Genomic DNA, 23,943 nt, shown 5'->3' on the forward strand with positions numbered 1-23,943 from the left:
AAGCTGGCCCAGCCTGGTAACCGCGAATGGGCGACGGTAATCCAGGGTATTAATGCCCTCGGCTGGGCCATCCCTCCATTCATCATCTTGACTGCGCAGTACCACCTTACCAACTGGTATACTGAGTGCGACCTCCCGGCCGACTGGCGCATTGCGACTACCGAGAACGGCTGGACTACTAATACAGTAGGCCTAGATTGGATCAAGCACTTCAACTTCTATACGGCACCTCGTACGAAGGGTAAATACCGGTTATTAATCCTCGACGGCCACGAAAGCCACCACTCGACCGAATTCGAGCTCTACTGCCAGCAGAACAACATTATTACGCTCTGCATGCCTCCGCACTCTTCCCACAAACTCCAGCCACTCGATGTTGGCTGCTTTAAGCCGCTGAAGCAGATGTACGGTCGCCAGATCGAGCACTTGATACGCATGCACATCACCCACATAAGCAAGCTCGAGTTCCTCTATGCATTTCGCGAGGCCTTCTTTGCCTCCATGACGGAGAAGAATATACGGGGTGGCTTTGCAGGGGCTGGCCTTGTACCATACGATCCAGAGAGAGTACTTTCCAAGCTGGATGTGAAGCTTCGTACGCCAACACCTCCGAACTCACCGCCTAGTACTACACAACCCTGGGTCTTCCAGACACCACACAACCCCCGAGAAGCCGAGTCGCAGTCAACGCTCATCAAGACTCGCATTATAAATCATCAAAATAGCTCCCCAACGTCAATGTTGGCTGCTGTAGACCAGCTTACTAAGGGTACAATGGCTGTAATGCACGAGGTGGCTCTCCTTCGGTCAGAGGTCTCTTCGCTCCGTAAGGCCAACGAGGCACTAAGCAAGCGCCGGAGAGCCCTAAAAACACGCGTACAGCTCGGAGGATCACTTACTGTACGAGATGCAAAGGATGTACTGGACCAGAAAGCCGTAGGTGGGGAGAGATTGGAAGAAACGCAGCCGGATGGTGGTGGTGCAGGGAGGGCTCGTACGAGGGTTCGATGCTGTGGTGTGTGCGGCAAGCCTGGCCATAATGCCCGCACTTGCCAGGAGGCTGGAGAATCATCTGATTCAGCTGCTTCTGATGTAATTGTAGTTGGCTCTTAGTGTTGTGGTGGAATAATTGAAGATAGTTGTTGTAGAGTAGTGTAGGGTGGGTCATTCACTGATATGGGTCACTCACTGATAATGTACGTTAGAAAAAGAGAAATTACCCTCCTCGGGAATCTCAGGCAGATTAATGCCTTCCCGCTCGAATACATCCCTCAGTCGCGCGAATATCTTCTCATTCAAGGTAAGGTGAACCAAGTGTTTATGCACGTCGCTATCGATGCCGCTGTGTTGGATGATTTTGGTCACTAATTCGAGCGGCCACGGAAACGTATCGATGTTCTTTTGCGTCATGTAGATCTCTAGTGATTCACCCGATTCGGAGGAGGCAACCTGACCCTGTACGTCGTTGCCGGTGTACGAGCGGCCGTAGTACTCAAAGCTGAATTGTCGGATGACCCGGTCTACCGAGTTGATGGTGAGTCGGTTGAGTTGCGCCACAGCAACATCCCGACATGGTTTTGACTTGGGAATCAACCTAGGGACAACTTTATTTAGATTCTGAGGAGGCGAGAAGGGGAGAGAACAATAAAAACGCTCTCTAATTTCATCGTTTGGATGATAAAAAGGGCTGTGATTAGGAAAAACCGCCGGAACAGCTAGACATACGCAGCAAGGTACCTGGCTTTCAGACGGAGGCTCGCCGTAGCGTTCGCGTCGCGAGCTCTTCTTCCTGAGGGCCTGGTAATCTCGGACACCAATTTCGATAATCTGCGACGCTCCAATCCGAGAGTTCTGAGAAGGCCCATGACAGCCTCAATCTCCTGCACGTCAAATGCAAGAAGATCCGCATGTCCCATAAAGCTTTCTCGATGCTGCCGGCGATCCGCGAGAAACTAGCTAGCGTTGGAGCTGGGAGCTAAGAGTCTGTCGAACTCTTTCGTCGTAGTAGCAGTCTTGTGGCTAACAATAGGCAATATTTCCGCATCATAGAGCTCTGTGATATGTTCTTTGGCTTCCTGGTCGCTCATCAGTGACAATGCCTTGCTTAGGTTGTCAAAACGCTCAAAGATTTCGCCGAGCTTCGTGGATGTCGATATCATGGTTACTGCTGCCACGAGAGGTCCGATCGTGCCCCGGCCCTTTGCCAGCAGGCACTAAAAAAGCTCAGAGGTTTCTTTATACTCGTTTCCAATGTTGTAACTCCGGTCCATGCATTCCTTTATCGTCACCCAACGCCCATGCGACTGGCTACTGTCTTGTCCGGAGGTTGTGTAGACTAGCGGGTGGTCTCGAAAGCAGTCGCTGATTCTTATGGGTTAGCTTGGTTAATCGAAGGGGCAGGGCATCCTTATCACCGCCGGGTCAACGTGGTGGACCGACCGTATGACTCTCTCGTTGCCGCTATATTCCGCGTGGATCTGCCGATATGCATGTGCGACTGACTCCTTCAATGGACGCTGCAGCTGTAACGCCTTCAGGTACTGGAGATAGTACTGGACGTCGCGTCTGACTGCGACGCCGAAGATGCCGAGGATGCTCCATAGCAGATTCTCCGGGTCTGGGAGGCCGAGCACTCGAGCGTGTACACATTTGTCCACCTCTTGGTCAAGGCCCGGGAGAACCGTTGTCGCCAGCTGAGCCGCTCCCTGCAGAGTTTCAACCGTCATGGACATAATTTCGCCTTTGATGGCAGCTTTCGATTTGGCAGCTCCCGCCGCTCGGCTCACCGAGCCCTGCTTTGGGTCTTCTAGCCATTCCGAGTATTGGGCCCAGTGGTCTCGCAGGAGGGTCAAAACATCGGGTGAAGGGCAGTTTTGAAATAGGTACCTAAATTCATTACTGAGATGGTATTTGCCGCCGGCATCCATATTCGCCGACTGGATCCTAGGGGTGGTCGCGATGCGAAAGTTTGTCTGGAGCCAGGCCACCCAGGCGCCTCCCTCCGCGGCTAACGCCTTCTCATAGTCGCTGTGTATGAAGTGGAACTCTCTTGCGAGTTCCATACTCAATGTTCGTTCGACGCTGGTCGGTCCGAAGTCTCCGTGCATGTAGAGAGACGAACCTTTGCAGCGGCCATCGCTCTCGGTCGCAAACCACAAATCCGCAGTGGCTGGGGGCGTGAAGGAGGATCTGAACATGAACATGACGTGCGCGAGGAGTTCTTCTCGCGGCACTGCTTCAGGGTTGAAGCTGTCATCGTTGTGCATGTCGGAGATGAGGCGACAGACCTCGGCGGCATCACAAGATCTTGCACCAAGCAAGGTGAAAAGAAGCTTCCTTCTCGGGTCGCTTTCAGCTTCGGGGTCAATGATGTATACCGGCACAGACTCCGGAATGTAAAGGTCCTTGGTACCCCTACCGAAGAATATAGACCGGCCGCGAGGCGAAACCCATTGGCCGTCTCGTAGAGGAATCAAAGCCATGTCAAGGAGACGCTCCTTGTGCTTATCATTGGAGCTCACCCTGACCAGAACCTCGGCAAGTTGCGAGTGCCACGTCTTGTTTTGTTGTGCAAAGCGTGACCACTCATTAGTCAAGATCCAGTTGAGGTCGGCTAGAAATTGCTCGTCATCGAGCTCCTTGACCCCGATGCTTGTTACCGCCTTAGTTGCCCAGTCCGGGTAAGACGGCGATAGGTACTTGGATATCGTCTGCGAGCTCACCGTGAACGGAGTGTCGCCGTTGTAGGTGAACCCGGATTTCGGGACCGAGACAAGCAATGATGGGGTGCCCAGACCATCTCCGAGAGATTCTAGGATGTCTGATGTCTCAAGCCTTGACAAAATCGCCGTTTGGAGTGGCACGAAGAACGAAGAAATCCCAGAAGTAGGAATAAAGTATGGCCAAGTGTACTTCATGGGCCCAGTGTTGAAAAGCTTTACTGCGTCCATAAATGCTTCGGCACAGGCGTCGCGAAGAGCATGGTTCCAAGGGCAGTCGATGATATCTTCTCGATTGGCAGTCAAGAGAAAATCGCCTTGTAAGAGAAACTAGTATATCAATAATTAATTAGCATCAAGACCTAGAATACAGGAACGGGGCCCTTCCCTACCTTGAAGCCGTAGGATTTGATCGGCAGAAAGGCATAGACGGACTGCGCTTCTGCCCTTGGCTCCTGGTCGCAATCTAGCACCGGAAACGACAACAAGACCTCGGATTCAGAGCAGCCCATCCTCTTCTCGTCATCTGGGAGTTTCGTTACGCGACGTTTGACAACGAAATAACGCGATACAGATTCTCCATCATGAAGCATTATTTCCAGGCTGCCATTTCTCTGGAGTTTCTTTCGCCGAATTTTGCGGGTCCGGGCCTTGCCATCGTGTCCCATCGTCGTGAGAGTGATTTGTCCCAACTGGCGGAGAAACATGAGCAACGTCGCGCCCAGCCGCTCCATGTCCTGAACAATGTCCTCCTCGTTGCAGTCGTCCGATAATTGTAGGAAGAACGAAGTGTGCCCCGGTAGGACTGGTCCCGGAAACTCGGCCCATGTAGGGGCAATCGGACCAATCTTCTCTGACCGATCAAACTTGAACGAGAAGTGGCCAGACGATATGTACACGATGCTGGCTACCTTGAAGACGGATTTGAAACCGATGCCCTTTTCGCCAATGTAGCGGGAGGAGTGACCATGGCCGGCTTTGGTACTCTCGCCGATGCGACAGATAGCTCGGACGTTGCGTTCCGAGAAGCCGACCTCGTTGCAATCAACGCGGAGACTGCCCTTCTTGTAGGTGAAGCTCAAACTCGGATTCTGGCACTGATACGTGTTGTCGTCGGCGTTTTGGATGAGTTCCATGAGGAAATGGGTTGGTTGGTCATAGAGTTGGTCCGACAGGCTGCAGATTCAATGACGGGGATTTATAGGTACTTATCAGTAGTTACTACTGATTATTATAGGCACGCGAAATGACCGCTCAACTGGCGTGACATACATTTTCAGAGCTTCACCTATGATCTTCCCGGGACCCGAATCTGTGCAGTTGATTGTTCCATTGGCCGTGTTTTCGTTCCATATGTCTTGGATAAGCCGCTTCGCTGCCTCTCGAGAGGCCATTGTTATGAATCGCTGGTACTCGTTGGGGCGGTTTCCGAGCCCGCCGAGAACGTTTTCTCTACTGGGAATGTATTGCGTCGGGCATCCGCAATGAGCGGAGCGATTGATGGCGAGACCTCTTCAGCTCTTACTTATTCATTGCCATGACTGCTGGTGAAACCCAGTTACGTAGTGCGCCACGTGGCTGTGCGCTGTTCGCCCTTCGCCAGGTGCCCCGCGGCGATTCGCCCACGACCAACCAATATCCATCGCGCTACGTGGTGATTCTAGCTGGAACAGTAAAAAAGTGTATTCTGGGTATATTTCAAGGCGAATTATAGGGCTTCAAGCAAGGCTTCCTCTTGGCTCAGGTTAAGTGGTTGGAATCAAGGCAAAAAGGATGCCTTGATTACTGCAGTAAGATGGCTGAAGTTTCGGAAAGGGTTAAGATACAACGCACAGAGTTAACCTAGTCCAAGACATTAGGTTCACTGTTAGCTAACGTGTTTTATCAGTAAGTGGGCCATATCAGCGAGTGGGCCACCTCCCGCTACCCCTACGACAACTACCCTCAATTGCAAGACAACAACATTGGGAACCAACTATTATTACATCGGAAGCAGCTGAATCCGATGCTTCTGCAACCTCTTGGCAAGTGCGGGCATTATGGCCAGGCTTGCCGCATACACCACAGCACCGAACCTTTATACGAACCCCCCCTGTACTACCACCATCCTGCTCCTTTTCTTGCGCCACCTCCCCTACTACGGCCTTCTGGTCTAGTTGATCCTTTACATCTTATACTGAAAGTAATCCTCTAAGCTGTATACGTGTTTTTTTAGCTCTCCGGCGCTTACTAAGTGCCTCGTTGGCCTTACGGAGCGAAGAGACCTCTGACTAAAGCAGGGCTACCTGGTGCATTACAGCTATCGTACCCTTAGTAAGCTGGTCCACCGTAGTTAATATCGAAGTCGGAGAGCTGTTTTGATGGTTAGTAATACGAGTTTTAATAAGCGTTAACTGCGAGGTTGCTTCTCGAGGGTTGTGTAGTGTCTGGAAGACCTAAGGTTGTGGTGTACTGGCCCGCGAGCTTAGGGGTGTTGGTGTACGAAGCTTCACATCCAACTTGGATATCACCCTCTCTAGATCGTACGGCATAAGGCCAGTACCTGTAAAGCTACCCTGGATATTCTTTTCTGTCATCGAGGCGAAGAAGGCCTTATGGAAGCTGCAAAGGAACTCGAGCTTGCTTACGTGGTTAATATATATCCGCATCAAGTCTTCAACCTGGCGACCGTACGCCTTCTTTAGTAGCCTAAAGCAGCCGACATCGAATAGCTGGAGGAGGTGCGAGGAATGCGGAGGTATATAGAGCGTAATAATATTGTTCTACTGGTAATAGAGTTCGAATTCGGTCGAGTAGTAGCTCTCGTGGCCGTCGAGGATCAATAACCGGTACTTGCCCTTTATCCGGGGCGCCGTATAGTAGTCGAAGTACTTGATCCAATCTAGGCCTACTATATTAGTAGTCCAGCCGTTCTCGGTAGTTGCAATACGCCAGTCAGCCGGGAGGTCGCACTCGGTATACTAGTTAGTAAGGTAGTACTGCGTAACTAAGATAATAAACGGAGGGATAGCCCAGCCGAAGGCATTGACTCCCTGGATAACCGTCGCCTATTCACGGTTACTAGGCTGAGCTAGCTTTGCCTTACTACAGCCATCCGAGGTCGTAACTACTATACCCGCGAAGATAATGCCTATTATAAACCCAGTCTCGTCGAAGTTGTAGATATCGTTATCTACAATACTATACTTAGCCTTGACGTTCTATACGAAGGCGAACCACTCGCCAATAGCCTTTAGATCCTCGTATTTGGCCCTCTGGAAGTCGTATCTACGTGACCAGCGCGTTCGAATCTCTTCCTTACGTTTGACAAATCGATAGGCCCAGAGCTTACCGACAGGGGACGCGTCGCGTACATAGAGTAGTTGGTTAGCCATATCTTCTACACTACGCAACCTTGGTGGAAATCCTCGGGCATCTAGCTCAACAATATATTGAACAATAGCCTCCTCTTCCAATTCGGTGAGCTTCCTCGACTTCGGCGTAGTATCGCGTCGTATAGGCTTGCTGTCGCGTCGGCGCCCTAGGGTATTTCGGGCGACTCCATAGATCTTAGCTGCGGCTCGTACGCTTAGATTCTTGTCCTTTTGAAGAGCTTGAAGGGCCAAGATTATATGGGCTTCATTTGATTTCGAGGGCATTTTGGATGTAGAGGGAAGTTTGTTGTTGAGGGTAAAGGTGTCGCGTCGCGTAAAAAGTGGCCCACTCGCTGATATAGCCCACTCACTGATAAAACACGTTAGCCCTTTTGGGTATATTCATGAAGCAGCTAAGCACATTCGAGTAGTCTACGGGCTTCCCACAAAGAACTGTACACTCAGGAGTGCTCGAGTCTAGGCTCAGGATCTCGACTGTAATGTGAAAAGATGACAACTCTAGGGCAACCGTTTCGCAGAAAAGCAAAGCGACAGTCCGTTACAAGTTCCCAGATATATTTTGAGAGGAGATCTGAGCTATCAGATGACTCTCCAAGCTGTGTTTGGCGAACGGGCTCTTCTCCCTTAGGGTTTTACTATAGCAAAAGAAGACCTACGGGGCCAAGCATAAGATAAAGGCGAAGTAAGCGACAGTCGTGCCTGCAACGTTTGTTCCTAAGGCCGGGTACATCTGCTGTACTACTAGAGGCATCAGACTCTAGACGAGGGTACGGACGAAGGCCAGCCTGCAAAAGGCTGAGGCGGTGTAGAGCAAATCTGTGTCGGTTAGGTAGGTACTGAGGGTGTATGCTATTTCGTTAATTGCAAATCCGATAGGGACCAGCGCTGCTATAGGAACCAGCTAGTGGACTTGTGGCGCTACTGGCGGTACTGTCCAGGTGAACTATATCAACCCGATGACTAGCGATAGAGCGGTGATGGCGAAACCTATGATCTTGTCTTTACTAAAAAGGCTAGGTAAATACTGATAAGACTTATTTAAGGCGGATATATACTTACGGTTGCAGTTTTTCTCTTTGTTATAAGTACTTGTGGACGACCCTCTGATTCCAGAGACGAGGTAAGAAGCTGAGTAGAATATTAGGGGTAAAAGCTAGGAATACCTAAGAGGATGTTATATAAGTGGAACCGGTAGGTGTAGATATATAAATATTTGGTAGGGACTCGGTAAATAGGTAGATAATGCCCTACGAGACGGCTAAGATGGTTGTAATTATAGTGACGATCGGTTCTGTCCTTAGCAGCCTAAGGGGTTGGACGACGACTAGCCAGACAAAGGTTCCTGTGTTGGGTAAGTAGTTGGGGTTGGACTAGTCGAGGTTCTGTATGCCTTGATACCTGAGTAGGGCGAGCTTGTGCTTCAGGATCTGGCTGGGCCTGCTCTCCCTAACGCTAAGAAGATATAAAAAACAAAAGGCTGTAATGATAGCTGAGCTGCGAAAGACCTACCGCTAGTTGAGTGCCGATCGGATATACGACCTAAAGACGGGACTGAGATAGAGCCTAGCCGTCGAGCCGATATTCTATATAATGACGAGCTAGATACGCTGCTTGCTGTTGAATATGTCTTGGATACTACCGGTGGTAACAATAGCTGGGATTGCGGATGTGAAACCTGTGACAAAACGGCCAATTCATATGGCCGAGGAATGTGGGGTGATACCGATGATGAAGTAGAAACAACTAAAGACGGAATATGATATGAGATAGGGCGTCTGCCGGCTAATGAGTTCGGAGAGTGCCGGTATTACTAAACTACTGAATGCCTGTCCGAGGTTGTACCTTGTTTTTTCTACGGGCGTTAGCAGCTGCTAAAGTGCCTAACAAGGAGCAGATTATATACTACGAGGTGGATTTATATGAATGTGAATGCCAGAATCGACGGTACTTTGCCAAGGCTATTGTCTGGCTGCGCTGCGTATGCTACTGAGGCCTGTAGTAGCAAATAAATATGAGAACGGATCTTGTCAGTTTCCTCGTTACCAAGCTTTGCAGGGACTTCCCTGGCCAAGGTGGGCACTCACGCCGGTTGTGCTGACAATAGTGCTATATACAGATAGTAGTTAGTTGCGGGAACTGGATGATGAATATGGGTATCAAGGTCCTGTTGAACTTGCACGAAGAATTCGAGGAATATGATCACGGTGGTATCGAAAATCTTCTGTGCGCTTGCCTAGTTCTGTGGGTGGTCCCCGCTGTCGGACTTCCACGAGATCAAGCTGTCACTCCCCCTTTGAAGACCAAGCTTTGCTAGCGCTACCTCCTCTGAGTTTGCATTTCCGGCTTCCACTGTGGAGATCATGGCCGACTTCGACATTGTCTACTCGGACCCTCTTCGCCTGCCCCTGTATTTCTTACGCTGGGAAGGCAGAAACACGAATTTTATGTCACTTACGTACAGCTGAGTTCAATGAAAATTTCATTCTCGTTTGACCTCGGTTTGACTTGGAATTCCGAGGATTGGCAATATAAAGATGTACCCTGTCCATGGATCAGAGTAATTATGTCAGACCCAAGAGTGACATCAGGGGCTTTCAGCGATTCCTCTAGTCCTCCCCTAAACCCCAAGCGCAGGATTTCAGGCAAGGATTCGGGGCAAACATACTGCATATGAAGACGTCAGGATGCTAGATAGTGGATCCTACACCTCCCCTGGGCAATGAATCCTGTCACAGCCTGGGGTGGCTGTTTGCGATACCCATCCTTTATCTGGTAAGTTCTACTCATTAGTGGACCCCTTGGCACGCTAGGATTTATTACCTCGGAGGAGGTGAACGTGTGAGGATTCCTAGCCCGGTCGCGTCCGACGCGGGCGGTAGTAGCAGCGGTAGTAGTGTCTGTGGCAGGAACATATAGACGTAGCCGCTCTGGGAGGTCTGCCCGATAAAGGTCGTCAGCCTCGAGAACACTGCCTACGGCAACGTTGTCCCCCTGGCCGAGCTACGCGCTATCAGAGAATAGGCGTCCCGCCGGGGCGTGCTGGTATACGTCGACGGCGCGTGAATCTGGGATGCCGTTGCGTCCGGGCCGGCGGCGGGGACGATGGCTGAGATCGCGCCGTACACCGACGCCATGACGCTGTGCTTTGCCAAGGGCGTGGGCGCACTGATCGGGGTTATGGTGGTGGGGTCGGCCGAGGTGATAGAGCGGGTCAAGAGGTTGCGGCAGAGTGTAGGTGGTGGGGCGAGGGAGGTTGGGCTGTTGGCTGCGGCGGTGCGGGAAGTGGTGCTCGATAACTTTGGGTATAGCCCTGTTGATATGAGGGTGTCCTCGGTACCGCCTACCACATGGCCGAGGCGGCGGCGCGCTTGTGGAATGACAGAGCCGGGACGCTGCTCCGCCCGACTGAGACTAATATGGTCTGGTTGGACCTCGCGACTGCCTGGGTTACGGCCGAGGCGCTAAATGACAAGGCTATGCGCAGCGGCATCCTGCTCGCCCCGCCACGGATCGTCTTCTATTACCAGATCTGTGCTAAAGCCATAGCTAGCCTAGAGCAGCTGTTTGATGACGTGCTGGTACGGAGGGAAGTCGAAGCTGCGGTGGAACCGGGCGGCGGTGTTGGGATGCAGAGCAAGGGCTGTGTCTAGTCTATGTGGCAGCTTAATGGGGTAAGAGGAAGCAGCGCAATATGTGGGAATGCGGCAAAGCCTGGAGCTACGGTCGACCCGTGACTCAATCCGCCCTCTCGGGTCCCGCGCCCTCGGGTCGAGGCCAAGGCGTTAACGCCGTCTGGTATTACCATCTACGGTCTCCTGGCGATTATGGTGAGTCTTCGTCGTTGAAGACTGATGCCGCACTCTTTTTCTATGCTCCCATATAAAAATTTAACCAGAGGGTCCCGGTTGTACAGTATTATAAAGATTTAAAGTAGAGGGTTATGAATGAAAGACCTAATTACCTAGTATGTTGGGCTGTTGTGAGAGCACACTTCAAACAGTGGTGTAGGGTAAAAGAGAAACCCCCGTGCTAGACATTTGTTCCGTACAATATATAGACAATCACATGCTGCAGATACGGTACTGGTTTGCTTCTATTTGGCATTAACTTCAACCTAAGAATCTGTATCTACTGCTATTATAGTACCCTAGAGCTCCAATAATCAGCAATAGAATATGTATACAAAGCACTGGACTATTAAGCAGGCAGTTTACCTAGGTCAAAACACTCTGTAAGGTAATTAATGTTTATGTACTTGATGGATTATGATGCTTTTTGGTCTAAAACGCCCGGACGCTGCTCGTCACCCAGGCAGTTTTCAAATACGTGCAGCTCCTGTTGAAACCTGACCTCGGGTTTCAGTGCCATGGCACGCGACTAGCTTGTATCCTTGTACTCGGCTTGTGAAGGTTTGGGTATTAAAGAGTGATAACTATGAGGGATGGTGGAGGAGGAGGTGGTTGAGGGACGAGGCGTCTGCTCTCGGGCTCTTGTGCGAGTGAGACTCAGCTTCCGTGCAAGGCCTGACTCTACTAAAGCAAGTTTTGAACTAATATCAGTTACTCTCTAAGGTAGGGAATAAACCATAACCCTAGAGGCTAGTGAGCTGTGCTTGGGTAAGTTATTCTGCATGGATTAGTTGTCATGTTATGCTTTGTTACACTCCTAGACTGCCGGCCGCACTTCGGTGACTGTGACCTACAACAAAGGAGAATCCTCTCTGAGATGTTTATTTTAGGTTTATTTTGCCCATTTAATTCATAAACAATACATTCCACGTCTGAGCTAAAGCACAGCAAACACATGTAGAGCTAAAACCGATCTTTACATATCTATACTGACTATTTGCCTTTTCCAAGTTTCATGTCTCGGTAAAGAGAACCTTGGCTGGGAGCTGGGTAACCAGCCTCGGACTGCGCAATGGACACACATTCGGATAGCCATAGTTTGGGAGGAGTGAAGAAGGGCCCGGACCAAATCAGCGGGTAGTTCAGGCCATGTACCATGACGACCATCGTGATACTCTTAGTTCGTCTCGGATAACCAGGATGTCACTTGAAACCACCATGTCATGTCGATGTCTGGCCAGATTACCAATGCAGCTCGTTGTAGCAACCATGTCCAATTTCTTTAGCTCTATATATTGCACTTGTGCCTGATAGGAACCGCATTGCATCAACAACACCAGCAAACAGATACTGACATCCTAGGAATCTAAAAACCAGTCTCTGCGCAGAGTAAGTTTCCAAGCGGTCAAGGCCTCAAGCAAAATGACGATGAGAAGGAGCCAGAGCCAGAGCAGGCCTCAGTCAAACCGCCTTGACACTCGGACCGCCATTGGTATGACAACTTCTTAACCATTTCCCTGTGCACAAGCAACCTTACTGTTCTAACGACTGTAACGCACTACACAGACACCAGCTATCTCCAATCACCGTCTTATCTGTCGTACTCATCATACTCGAGCCCGCTGGAAGCAGCCAGTGCAGCAAGGAACGACACCCTCAGGAGCCTGGATCATATCAGAACCTTGAATCGGGCAATTAATACTATCGACAACATATCAGCTCCCCGGCGCGACGGATATGTGAGCTCCTCGACGTCACCCTACCTGCCTTCAAGCTCCACGGCGTATTCGCCATATGGCGGAAGCGGCGTCGCTGGTTCGTCTCCATACGATTCCTTAAGCCGTCGCCATGATTATGGCCGAAGCTCAAGTCGTGATCGTTACTACTCATCCAGGCCCAGTCACGGCCGAAGTTCCAATAGAGATGACGCTTACTACTCCTCGACTCCCCGCCCAAGCCACGGCAGAAGCTCAAACCGGGATAATTATTCCTCACGAGCCCAAGAGAATTCGGGTGGCGGTTACGGTGACTCTTCGCGCTACCCCCCTACACCGCCCGTGACACCTCGTCAAAGTTCTGGCCGGCGCTCTGAAGAATGGCGGAGTTTCAGCCATTTCTACACTCTACGCGACCCGTCTCCAACCCCAGAATCCCGCTCTGGTTGCAGGAATTAACCTTTTACACAATAGGTACCTTCTCCTGCTGTCCCCCAGGAAACCTTAGACCATACCGGCAATGCCTCGGCTCACACGGGTGATAGTGATCCATTCAACGATTCTACTGCGAGCTCATACCAACTACTATGATGACATCCGTATTACCCCTGCCAGGCTGTGGTCGCTATGGAAGAAGAAGCCGGCGTTGGTAATGGGAACGGTACCGCGTATCGAGTTTGAGAATGTCGCGGTGGATCCCTGGCTTGACGTTCTGTGTTTATTATTACCGCTGCATTAAAGTTAATTTGATGGAATTTAAGACTTCCCTGAGTTCTGCAATGACCTGCCCACATCTTTCAAGGGGCTGGTGTTTGTTGCATCGTACAGCCTACGGCTCAATCTATGGATCAGCGGGCACCTTCAATAACCTTCCCCACTAACAAGGAGTTGTTGTCTTTGAGCGCAACAGTAAAGGCCCTTAAAGTCGTTTCATCAAACCCCTTGCCGTTGAACAAAATAACAGCTAGGGGTTTGACAAACCTTACTATATTGAAGGTCTATCCCGTTGTAATTGCGGGCGATTAAAAATGACATTGAACACGGAATGAATGACATCGAATCCAAATAATGGTCCTCGTCAACTTTCACACCGCAGCACCTTGGTTGAATCAGAATACATCTACGTCGACTGGGTTGACAAAGAAACGAAAATAGCCGTCCGTGCAGCGTCTGCTTGATCGCAAACGGCTTCGATTTCTCCAGCACTTGGCAATAAAGACCCCAGCCCGTGTAAGACAAAGGAGCTGGGAAACAGGAGCTGTCATTCAACCACGATTGAGAACGAGCCTATTCGTGCGACTATGTTCTTGTTCAACGCCAGCTTCCAGGGTAAAGGTCTCTTTGGACATAGATAAAACAGGCCTCAATGGCGATGATCTTGGCCCTCAATTTTCGCTTATCAAAATAATACAACAAGCTACAACTGATCCAAGAGAATTACAACTCAAGCTTGACGCGAGCACAAAAGACTTCAAAAAGAGAAGAGAAAAAGGAAAGAAACGAAATCATAAAAATATTTATCAAGATGCCGTCCAGCAGCAGCAGCAAGTCAACCGAGACCGAGACCGGCTCCAAGTCACAGGTCCCCAATCCCGCCTACCGCCGCGGCGCTGTTTCCTGCCAGTCTCCTAGCGAGTACAAGAAACTCCAGACACGCAACAATGACAAGCACAAGCTTGTGGAGTACAAGTAGGCTCATTTTCCTAACTCTGGTTAGAAGACCGGTTTTGGATTCGGATCGAGCACCTGTTTCTAGACGGGCGACAAGGTAGGGTATAATTAGGAGATGGAATGAGCCGGCTTTATGTGGAGCAGGCGTAGTATATATCCTTTCCTACGGCCAAAAAAAAAGACTAATAATGTTAATAAATGTCAATACACAAAAGGAAACGGGGGGAACCTCAGTAGTAGACCGGCACTCCTATCCATTCACTTGCATAGGGGAGGTCGCTCCCCTAAATCCATTATGCTTGCGGGTCGATGAAGAGTTTCGACGTTGAAAACCAGAACAGAATTATGAACAGAACCTCACTCCACCCCAAAAATCGTTTCGGAAACCCTTGATCGTTTTACGCCTTTGGTGAGAGTGAGTGTGTGATCCATGCCCATAGAGGAAACTTTAAGCAACAGTATTAGTGCGAAGACTATTAAGGCAAGAACGCAAAGAAAGAAGAAAAAGAAAAGAAAAAAAAAGAAGAAGGAAAAAAAACCCCTTTCGAGGTACGTAATGAACTTTAGGAGACGTCATGAACTCCACGTGCATTCATAGCGTGTAAACTCCGGCTTGGGCATAACACTGCGTGGCCTGGTGGGTTGTGATTGCATAGAATGGGCAAATGACACGAGAAGTACCGAATACCGCATGGAGGTGAGATATTATATTAATGCAGCCCTTCCCACTCCGGGATGCCGGGCGATAAATAGACAAGGTAATTGAACACCCTGAGACTTGAGATTTTTGTGCTTTTCACCCCTTTCAAATAACACAACCCCCCCGTAAAAACCAAACGCCTTTCCTGAGGTATCATCAGTAGTAGTCAAGTTCTTTTTCTTGATGCCCATGCCCAAACCCACTATAACGCCTCGGGAGGGTTGGGGGGAGGATTAAAAAAGAAAGAAAAAAGAAGAAAAAATATACAAAATATACAACAAGCACCACAGAGTGCGCACAGAGCGTTCCCAGGATAGACCGACAGACAGTAACTAAAGACGTAAAGGTAGGTAATTACCTACCCACCCACCCTGATCAACCGTTCCAAAAATCAACCTAATCAACTCCACATGCCCGCTACCGCGCCGCCCCGATTCATCAGCATCATCTCCAACGCCTCCATGCGGCCGCGCAGGGCGCTGATCTCGGTTTCCAGCCCGCGGTTCCTCTGCTCCAGCTGCACAATGTACTCGGTCGCCTTGCTCAGGATGGTGGCCTTGTTCAGCTTGGCCGTCCCATGCGACGATTGCGCCGCCAGCCCGCCGAGCTCCAGCAGGAACTCGTCGTCGCCGCTGCCGCCGGCCGCCGCCGCGTCCCCCAAGTCCGGGTGGTTGTTGTTGTTGTTGTTGTCGCCGTCGACGCGCCGGGCCATGATGCGCAGCGCGGGCACGGCGTCGCGCAACTGTGTGATCTTGTCGTTGAGGTTGGTACGGTACCGCTTCTCGATCATGTTGTGGGCCGTCTTCTTCGGGGCTGGGGCGTCCTTGTGCCTGGAAGAGGCCCCCGTAACGGCGGGGTGGGACGAACGCCGGGCTGTGGTTGTTGTTGTTGTTGCTACTGCTGCTGCTGCTGTTGCCTTAGGCGACGTGGTCGGCGGTGATGTTGCTGCCGTCTTTGCCGCCGGTTCGTCGTCAGTTGAGGTGCCGGACGACTTGCGCTTGAGGGTACGCGACGGGTAGCGCTTGGCGGCGACCCCTGTCGGAGGTAGGCAAGAGATTGGCAGCGGTGCCGGTTTCTGCTGCTGGCTCGAAACCGCGGCTAGCATGACTAGAAGGGATTGGGAAAACGTTGGCTTGCCGCCGCTTGAGGGCATGGCGAGGTCCATGGGGTTGATCGCCGGGCTCACTGGTGGGGTTCGGCGCGGGCACGAGACCAAGGCCGAGCCGTTGAGCGGAGGGCACGCAAACAGATCTTCGGGCCCCGGAGAGAGCTCGGTCGCGTCCCAGGCCGACCAGCTGTCTACGGGGGGGAAACCGAATGAGCTGGCCGAGAGCGCGGGCGAGACTGGCGATGCCGCCGAGTCCGACGTGAGGTCTGTGGCGAAGTCGTCGGCTGATTCAAAGAGGGAGAGGGGTGAGAAGTCAGAATATGTCTGTTTCTGAGATGTTAGTGATCTCCTTGGTCTATTGTATAACAGCAACCATTTGTGTCTTGGATACGGTAGAGAAGTCGGTTTTGGGGTCAGGGGTGGGGCATTGTTCGGCAAACACGGACCGGGGGTGGGAAGGGGGGAGGGCACCTCCTTACCCCGCACAATGCCTTGTGCAAACGAGAGTTGGAAGGGAACAGGGAACAAGGCGACTGACAAGGTGAGAAGTGTTGAAGGACGTTGTGTATGGATCGAAAGACATCGACGGCGGGTCAATGGTTATGCCTGACATACTGCTCGGCTAAATAAAAAGGGGCGAGGGTTTTTTTTTTTGGCGCGGAATGGTTTTGTTGACGAAAGCGGTACACTTGGGTTGGCTACTGTAGAGTTTGGTGTGTTTGGTTGTCTGGTTTGTCTGGTTTGTCTAGTCGGGTCGGATCTGGTCTGGTCTAGCGATTTGACCCTATCCACTGTTGACTTTTATAGACGGGTGTTCTCTGGTGGTGATGACGTTGGCGGCGATTGTACTTTTTCTCGATGGGCCTGGAGAGCTAAGGTGATCTGATGTCTAGAACCGGGAGCTTGGGCTCTATTAAAGCTAAAAAAAAAGAAAAGAAAAGAAAAAAAAATAAAAAAAAATAATGCCTCCGCGGCCGCATCCCGTCGGCATCCTTCAGCGCCCGCGGCCCATGGTTGGAGGGTCAAGGCTCGGCTGCGTGGTGGATGGTGGCACTACAGAGTCTCGGGGCCTGCAAAACCACTGCCAAACTGACGATTTATTTTCGGCAGTCGTACGAGAATTGACCGGCCGTTCTGGCGAGAGTCGAGACCTCTGGACACAGCCCCCAAGCACATGCCTGTTGGGCGCCGGAGCTGCCCGCTCAGAGCGCTGGGATTTGGAGGGCGCATGGGCGCCTGGGGCCCCAAGCCCGCGCTTCGGGGAATTCCCTTTGCATTCCCCAGTTCTCAGGTGCTGCATCGAGAATCTAGAATTTCCATCAAACGCGGCCACAATGGAAGAAAGTGCCATGCCCATTCGGCATCCCGGAGCTGGGCGTTTTGGTGCCGCTCCACCGCGCTCGGGCAATCCTTCACCCTACGATCAGTCCAGAGATGACGGGTGCGGTTGAACCCGCCATGGCCGGAAACCCGGGAGTACCCCACGTGTCAGTGCCCAGCCAGCCGTGATGCGATGACAAAAATTTTGACAAGTTCCAGTACCTACTACCAGACCTGCCTGTAGTCCTGCCGCATGAGAATGCCAGCGACCGGGCTTTTTCCAGGCATTTCCGTCCGGACTCGCCCGGGCTCAGGTAGCACGCCCGTCGGGCCAGTGCCCAAGCGATTTCCACGCCTAACAAAGCGGCGCGCGTGTTCCTGCAGAGGAAGTTAACGTTATGGCAAGTTGCGCAATCGGACACCGAGGCCGCGGCGGAGATCCATTATTGTCTCGTAGGGCAGAGCTGAGGTGGCCCGGCTTCGGATTCGGCGAACCCATGGGGCCGCCGCGTCCATTTCTGGGTCGAGTTCGGCTCGTATCGACCCAAGTGGCCTGATGTTGGTCTAGACTGGGTCCTGGCCATGTGGCTCACCCAACGCCCGACCGGAAACCCCCGCAACCGGATTCGGAGGACTGTTAGAGCTGAAGTTCCCGGCCCGAGTATTTGGCCCGAAAAGGAAGCAAAAGGAACCCAGATGGCATCGCGGGAAATTATCGCGAACAGCACATTTTTTTTTTTTTTTTTTTTTTGGTAAAAACCTCACTCCAACAACACCCACACCCACAACACTTGGCACCAGACCGAGAATCCGATTCCCGTTTGCAGCCGTTGATGCTTGACCGCGGAACCCTGCGGCTCAATGCCTCTGAGATCGAAATAATGTATTGAAATGGTGCAGGGACACACATCTACACCCGCAGCAAGAGGGAGGACAGTGGCTGCCAAATACCAGACAGACAAGACCAGTTGGGTTCCTGCAGCCTAGAAAGGGTCAAACAACATGTGCAGATAGAGCTCCCTCTGCCCAGACCGTCTGCCCAGACCGGTTTTTTTTTTTTTTTTTTTTTTTTTCCCACGCAAAGAAAGCTCGCTAATTGTGCTTTGTAACGAGTGTGAAAAAGGAGCAATGGCCAGGACGGCCCTAAGGTACCTTGCCTGGGTCCTTGTGGTGTGAAAGAAAAAATTGGCCTCGGCAATTTCCAGCCCCCAGAGCGTCATCCCAGTACCTTAAGTGTGGCCCTCAGGCTCTGACCGGAGGGACCCTGTCCCCCGAGGACAGTTCCCTTCAACTACGTGTGCTGGCATTCTGCTGCCATTGCTCCTGCTTGAAAAGGTACGCAGGCAGATAGTCAAGGTCCCAGCGGTCACAGCCAGTCACACAATAAAGTGCTGCACATAGCAGGTCAAGAGAGGAAAGGTCAGCTGTGTCTTCTATCTCAACCAAGTGTTACATGCGGGAACCGAACCCCCGAGAAGGTACAGTACTGTACGTGCCCTGCTAGGGGCTAACCTGCCCAACGCCAACCCGCTGGACCAGTCCGTCTAACCAAGGCAACGCCGAAAAAGACATCACCGAGCGAGCGTAGCAAAAGCATAGGGAAGGTCGGTTTCCGCTCCAGTAACCAGGTCATGCCGCGATGAGCGAGTGCACCTCAAAGAGCCTCTTCGGGTTGGTAACCCCCTGGTAAATGACATCGAATTTGACTAAGCGGCCCTTCATTTGTATACCAAGTTGCACCTGTGCTCTGAGGTCAAGAAGAGAGGCCTCAAAGCATCTGACGTGGCATAACTCGGTGAGCCCCGGGGTCCCCTCAGTGGTTGATACCATGGGCATTGTCATCGGCACACGGTAGATGCGCACATAGGCGTGATCCCGGCCTTGCACGTTGCCTTGCCGTTTAAAGGCGCGAGCTGGCAGCACGATCTGCAGCGGCGAACCAACAGCGATTTCATCGCCCTAGAGAAGCCAAAGGCAAACATTTGGTTAGTTTGTGGCAAGAAGAAGGGGCAACGGTAAATGGAGGGAACTGGCCGGATCCCCCGTCCCTTTCTTGGAAAAAATAAAAAAAAAATAAACCAATAAAAATAGACAAATGAATGGGTTGGCGGCACGGAGCACACTGGATTCAAAAATTCTCAGCGTGGCAATGGGGACCAACCTTCCTGATGAACCAGGTGATTTCATTCTCGGACTTCGTCCCATCCCAGAAGCCGTAGCTGTATGGTGAGACCCGTGAACGGACTGTGACGGCTTTGCGGGCATTTGCCTGTCCTTGCCACGCTCCGGCTGTGGTGATGCTATCCAATTTTTGCCACAGACCGGTGAGTGCTGCACCATTCTTTACAGCATGCATCCTGCCAGGAGATCCGCCGTTAGCACAAAAACTTACAGGTAATAGGAATCGCAGTTAACCGCATACTATGGCAAAACACGTACCCTTCTAAGTTGGTGAAGCACATCTTTTCCTGACCGAACCGGCGCACAAATTCGGACTGGAGGAATCGGTTGCACCCAAAGCCACCGACCACCACAATTCGCTGCCGTAGCGAGAGCTTGTCAGCGATACCTGGACGCCTATCAGGGAGCTAACCAGGGGTTAAAGATATCAGACGTACATGGGGCTCACAGCCCAAGTGCTTGGCCACACTTTGCACCTGTGTTTCAGTGAGGGCCATAATATCATCAGTAAGGATCCTTAGTCCCCCGATGACGTCAGTACTGCCGTGGTTCGACTCTGGTTAGCCCAATATCGACGCCGGATACCCCTTATGGGTTGGGAGAGAGGTGAGCTTGCGCGTGAGAAGGGAGAAGGAGTGAGAGAGGACTAGTACCGTACCCAGCGAGTTGCAGGGGTGGAAGCTGGTCACCACCAATGTGCCAAATCCTCATCCAGTGAGACCAGGTGCCCAAGGCGTCGGCCGCTACGCCATGAGCCGCCGTCCAAGCTACCTCAATTTCAGAATCCAACCGGGCAATGTCGATAACTTCACGATCAGCGCCCAGGTGTCTTGCAACTTCGGTCTTGATCCAGGCCTCGAACGTTGGTCTTAAGAACATGCTGCCGAGGAGCCTCCCTTCCCCCGGAACGCACTCTTTGACGCCGATCGGGGACAAGCTCGTGACCTTGTACGAAATGACATCCTGGGAAGGGGACGGGGCAATCAAGTGCCAACAGGTCAGCCAGAATTGCACCAGCCGAGGCGACGCTGAACTTACCACTGTTCCACCACCACAATCGCAAATCACGATGGTGTGGCCGATCTACAGGTGATTCGTCAGCATCCTCAACAGCGTGGATAGAGCGAGCAGAGACACCGATCGCCGTCAGCAACATATAGACTCGGAGTGCATGAAGACAAAGAGCCAGCGAGAGCAGTTCAAAGAGATGACCCAGGATTGCGTACCATGAGACTGTCGCTTTGACAGAGTTGGGGGATTATGGCGATGGCAGCGGCCTCTGGTTCAACCACGAAGTCCATGGTCACCGGCCTTCCGACGGAGGTGAGAATGCCGGACGAGTCAATAGCCTGCCTCATGCGCAGGGTGGCAACCTCGTTCCAGACAGCGGGAATGCCAAAAACGAAGTGCAGATCGCACACGTCAATGGCCCGCCTCCCCCCCCGGGGTAATGCACCCTGCAAGAGTGTCCGAAGCGTCGGCCCACAATTTCGCGAGGTACGTAGCAACAATATCGACCCCCCTGAACCCGGCGCCGTGGATTTTATCAAGAGCCTGCATTATCATGGTTAAGCGCTCTGGGTGCCTGTCATCGCGTGGCAGGTCGTCGCAGTGCAGGAGCGAAAGCTTGAACAAGTCGAATTTCTTTTCGTGAGCATGGATGCCGCTACCCCAGCTACCGGAGGCACCCAATTCGGACGGCTCCATATGGGACGATCCATTCCGAAGGAGTATCGACGTGACAGGGTTGCCGGCTTGGTTGGAGGGCATGATGCAGTAGGAAACGCCACTCGTCCTGTAAGAAAGATCGGGTTAGTGGAATGGTGGACTCCACCTTAGAGGTGACATGAAAGGCTGCGGCCTTTTTCAAACGGAGGCTGGATGTCGACGAGAAGCCGAGGAGAAGAGGTGATGAGAAAGATGCTCAGGACTCACGAGACTCCAAAATCGATGCCAACGCTGATAAAAGAATAGTCCGCCATCTTAAGAGTATTGAGGCAGTACTACTATCCACGTCAGACTGTCAACGCAGAGGTGTAGATCTGAGCAAGGTGTTCATCAATGACAATAGTTGGGACGCTTGTGCGGTGGCCTCCACATCCTCCTATATACAATGTTGGGTGACCGGGCCTCTCTGTTTGCAACCCAGGTGAATACTATCAAACAAACCGACAAACCGCTGCGGTATTTCTGCCCGTATGAGACGCAACATGACAGGCGCGGACACTGTGCGACAAGAAAGAGCGGTGAGCACGTTGCAAACGGGCTTTCATTGGTATTCCATAAAGAAGACTTTGGGTAATTTATTTCTCACTTCTTTTCGGATTGCAAACCGCAGTTAACCCAGGCGCATGGAAGCAAACAAAGAGCAGGGTTCAAAGCCAAGTGCTCTCCTTTGGCCACCCGTCACCCTTCACTCCAGGAAAATTTGCCGTCAAGGCACCTCTTAATCGTCTACAGTCCCATGGTTCCGTTTCCCTTGGAGCTCGCCTCATTCAAACTACATTGTCAATTCCCACAACCTAGCTCAGCGTCATGCCTCTCGACAAGCCCATCAAGTCCCCGCCCAACTCAGGCACACTAGCCGACAGGTTCCGGGCCTCCGTTACTCCCCATGACGACTGTATTGCGCTATGCTGCAGGCGCGGCCGGAATTGGATTCAGCAGCACTTGATCATCGATACCTACGTTAACGGGCCAACCGCAGACCGCTTCATCAGGGACAGGGTTTGGGAGTCCCTGACACTTGAGGTGAAAGGCCAGGCAACGTGCATCCAGGATCTAGGCCTTTTGCCTTGGGATTCGCTGAACCCAGAAACCCAAGAGAGACTCAGCCAGTGGTCCCCCGTTGCTAGACAGCTCTGGGACTCGGAATTTGTCGCACACCGCGAGGCCCTTGTACGGACTTGGATCTGGCATTATCTCGACGACAACCTGTTCTCCTTCTCCGGAGGCACTACCCACGCCGACGCTCTCGTCAAATATAGCTCGCCGATCTGGGAACATGTTCGAACCCTCCGCCGGGATTTGAACCGTAGGTGCCCTGTCTCCGGCCCCTACAGAATGCCACGCTGACGCTTCATCCTGCCAACCAGTCATGCGTACTTATCCAAGCGTCTTTGGCAATTTAGGGGACCGCGCCAGGTTCTGGTGCTGGAGTCGCTTGACCGAGAATCTCGTGCGTCGAGGCCTTAGCTTGGGGGAACCCGTTATGCCAGCCGACCTGGAGGCTCATTTCCAACAATCTCTCCGTCAGCTCGTCGCCGACGAAGGCAAACTCCCGAATCTGACCCTCAACCACCCGATCAATACCGCCGGTGGACGCATGAAGGCGCTTCTCAGAGATGCGCTGACGGCACAGTTCTATTTCCACAACATGTACCTGATGAACGGACGCTTCTCCGTCCGATTCACCCCGATCGGCAGCGACGAGCTCTGGGGTTTTCCCTTCGATGGAGAATCCATGTGTACATATAACCCCTGGGAAATCCCGGACAAGCGGCCCGGCGGGCAGACACCACCGGTGCAACTCGTCAGCGACCCCATGTTGGTGTTCAGTGGCGACGATGGAATGAGCTACGACGAGGATTTCACAATGCGCGCTCCCATGACGGTCGTGACTCCCTGGACCTTTGGCGGAGAGGAAGCCGAGGAGTGGATATGGCCTCCATTCAAGGAGGCTTGCCACCAACGTCGGCTCCAGGCTCGTCCTCGAGAAGAAGAGGCAATTGGTCTGGAACATGCAGGACCGGGTGGCTTGGGGGGGCCCGAAAAAGACGGGGCGGAGGAGATAGATGAGGCCGAGGAGACAGACGAGGCGGAGGAGCTAGACGAGGCGGAGGAGCTAGACGAGGCGGAGGAGCTAGACGAGGCGGAGGAGCTAGACGAGGCGGAGGAGCTAGACGAGGCGGAGGAGCTAGACGAGGCGGCGGTGTGACAGGAAGCGATCAACAAGAAAAGGAAGCACAAATAGAAGGGTATCTCTTTTACTTCCCTTTTTTTCTCACTTTTTTTTTCCTTCTTTTTTTTTTCTTTCTTTCTTTCTTTCTTTCCCCATCTCTCTTAATAACTTCAATTCTTCTTTAGTTCTTTCATAACTGACGGCCGTGTAACGAAAAAAATAAATGCTACACTCTCCATTAACCGTTCTGTTGGCTGTCACGCAGCCGTTGAATGCTCCAAACCCCTCTCAAACCCCGTGGTCTCCCTCATTTAGGTGCGCATATACTGCATTCGTCCGTCGTAACAACCGCGGCTTTAGTTTTACTGCCTCAGCATTTCTGCTTGACCCATTTAGACTCGCATCT

The 23,943-nt window shown here is 52.0% G+C and overlaps 5 protein-coding genes across 5 annotated transcripts; 2 read left to right on the forward strand and 3 right to left on the reverse strand.

Moving 5' to 3' along the window:
- Positions 1-2,384: 2,384 nt before the first annotated feature.
- MFIFM68171_02626 (uncharacterized protein) lies at positions 2,385-5,113 on the reverse strand (the record flags this gene model as incomplete). The annotated part of the gene is made up of 3 exons (XM_071058048.1): positions 2,385-4,049; positions 4,112-4,895; positions 4,992-5,113. The coding sequence occupies 3 exons, from the start codon at positions 5,111-5,113 to the stop codon at positions 2,385-2,387; spliced, it is 2,571 nt and encodes an 856-aa protein (XP_070914149.1).
- A 5,082-nt stretch (positions 5,114-10,195) lies between these two features.
- Positions 10,196-10,827, forward strand: MFIFM68171_02627 (uncharacterized protein; the record flags this gene model as incomplete). The annotated part of the gene is made up of 3 exons (XM_071058049.1): positions 10,196-10,395; positions 10,476-10,671; positions 10,804-10,827. 3 exons carry the CDS (start codon positions 10,196-10,198, stop codon positions 10,825-10,827), a joined length of 420 nt encoding a protein of 139 aa, XP_070914150.1.
- A 4,600-nt stretch (positions 10,828-15,427) lies between these two features.
- MFIFM68171_02628 (Basic helix-loop-helix protein) lies at positions 15,428-16,748 on the reverse strand (the record flags this gene model as incomplete). Its single annotated transcript, XM_071058050.1, has 2 exons — positions 15,428-16,465; positions 16,674-16,748. 2 exons carry the CDS (start codon positions 16,746-16,748, stop codon positions 15,428-15,430), a joined length of 1,113 nt encoding a protein of 370 aa, XP_070914151.1.
- Positions 16,749-19,084: 2,336 nt separating this feature from the next.
- MFIFM68171_02629 (uncharacterized protein) lies at positions 19,085-21,618 on the reverse strand (the record flags this gene model as incomplete). The annotated part of the gene is made up of 9 exons (XM_071058051.1): positions 19,085-19,414; positions 19,617-19,812; positions 19,895-19,995; positions 20,074-20,176; positions 20,295-20,599; positions 20,675-20,719; positions 20,863-21,093; positions 21,146-21,431; positions 21,572-21,618. 9 exons carry the CDS (start codon positions 21,616-21,618, stop codon positions 19,085-19,087), a joined length of 1,644 nt encoding a protein of 547 aa, XP_070914152.1.
- A 553-nt stretch (positions 21,619-22,171) lies between these two features.
- MFIFM68171_02630 (uncharacterized protein) lies at positions 22,172-23,573 on the forward strand (the record flags this gene model as incomplete). Its single annotated transcript, XM_071058052.1, has 2 exons — positions 22,172-22,670; positions 22,732-23,573. The coding sequence occupies 2 exons, from the start codon at positions 22,172-22,174 to the stop codon at positions 23,571-23,573; spliced, it is 1,341 nt and encodes a 446-aa protein (XP_070914153.1).
- Positions 23,574-23,943: the final 370 nt, after the last annotated feature.

The sequence above is a fragment of the Madurella fahalii genome, assembly GCF_045866475.1.
Source record: "Madurella fahalii IFM 68171 DNA, scaffold_1, whole genome shotgun sequence".
Taxonomy (NCBI): domain Eukaryota; kingdom Fungi; phylum Ascomycota; class Sordariomycetes; order Sordariales; genus Madurella; species Madurella fahalii.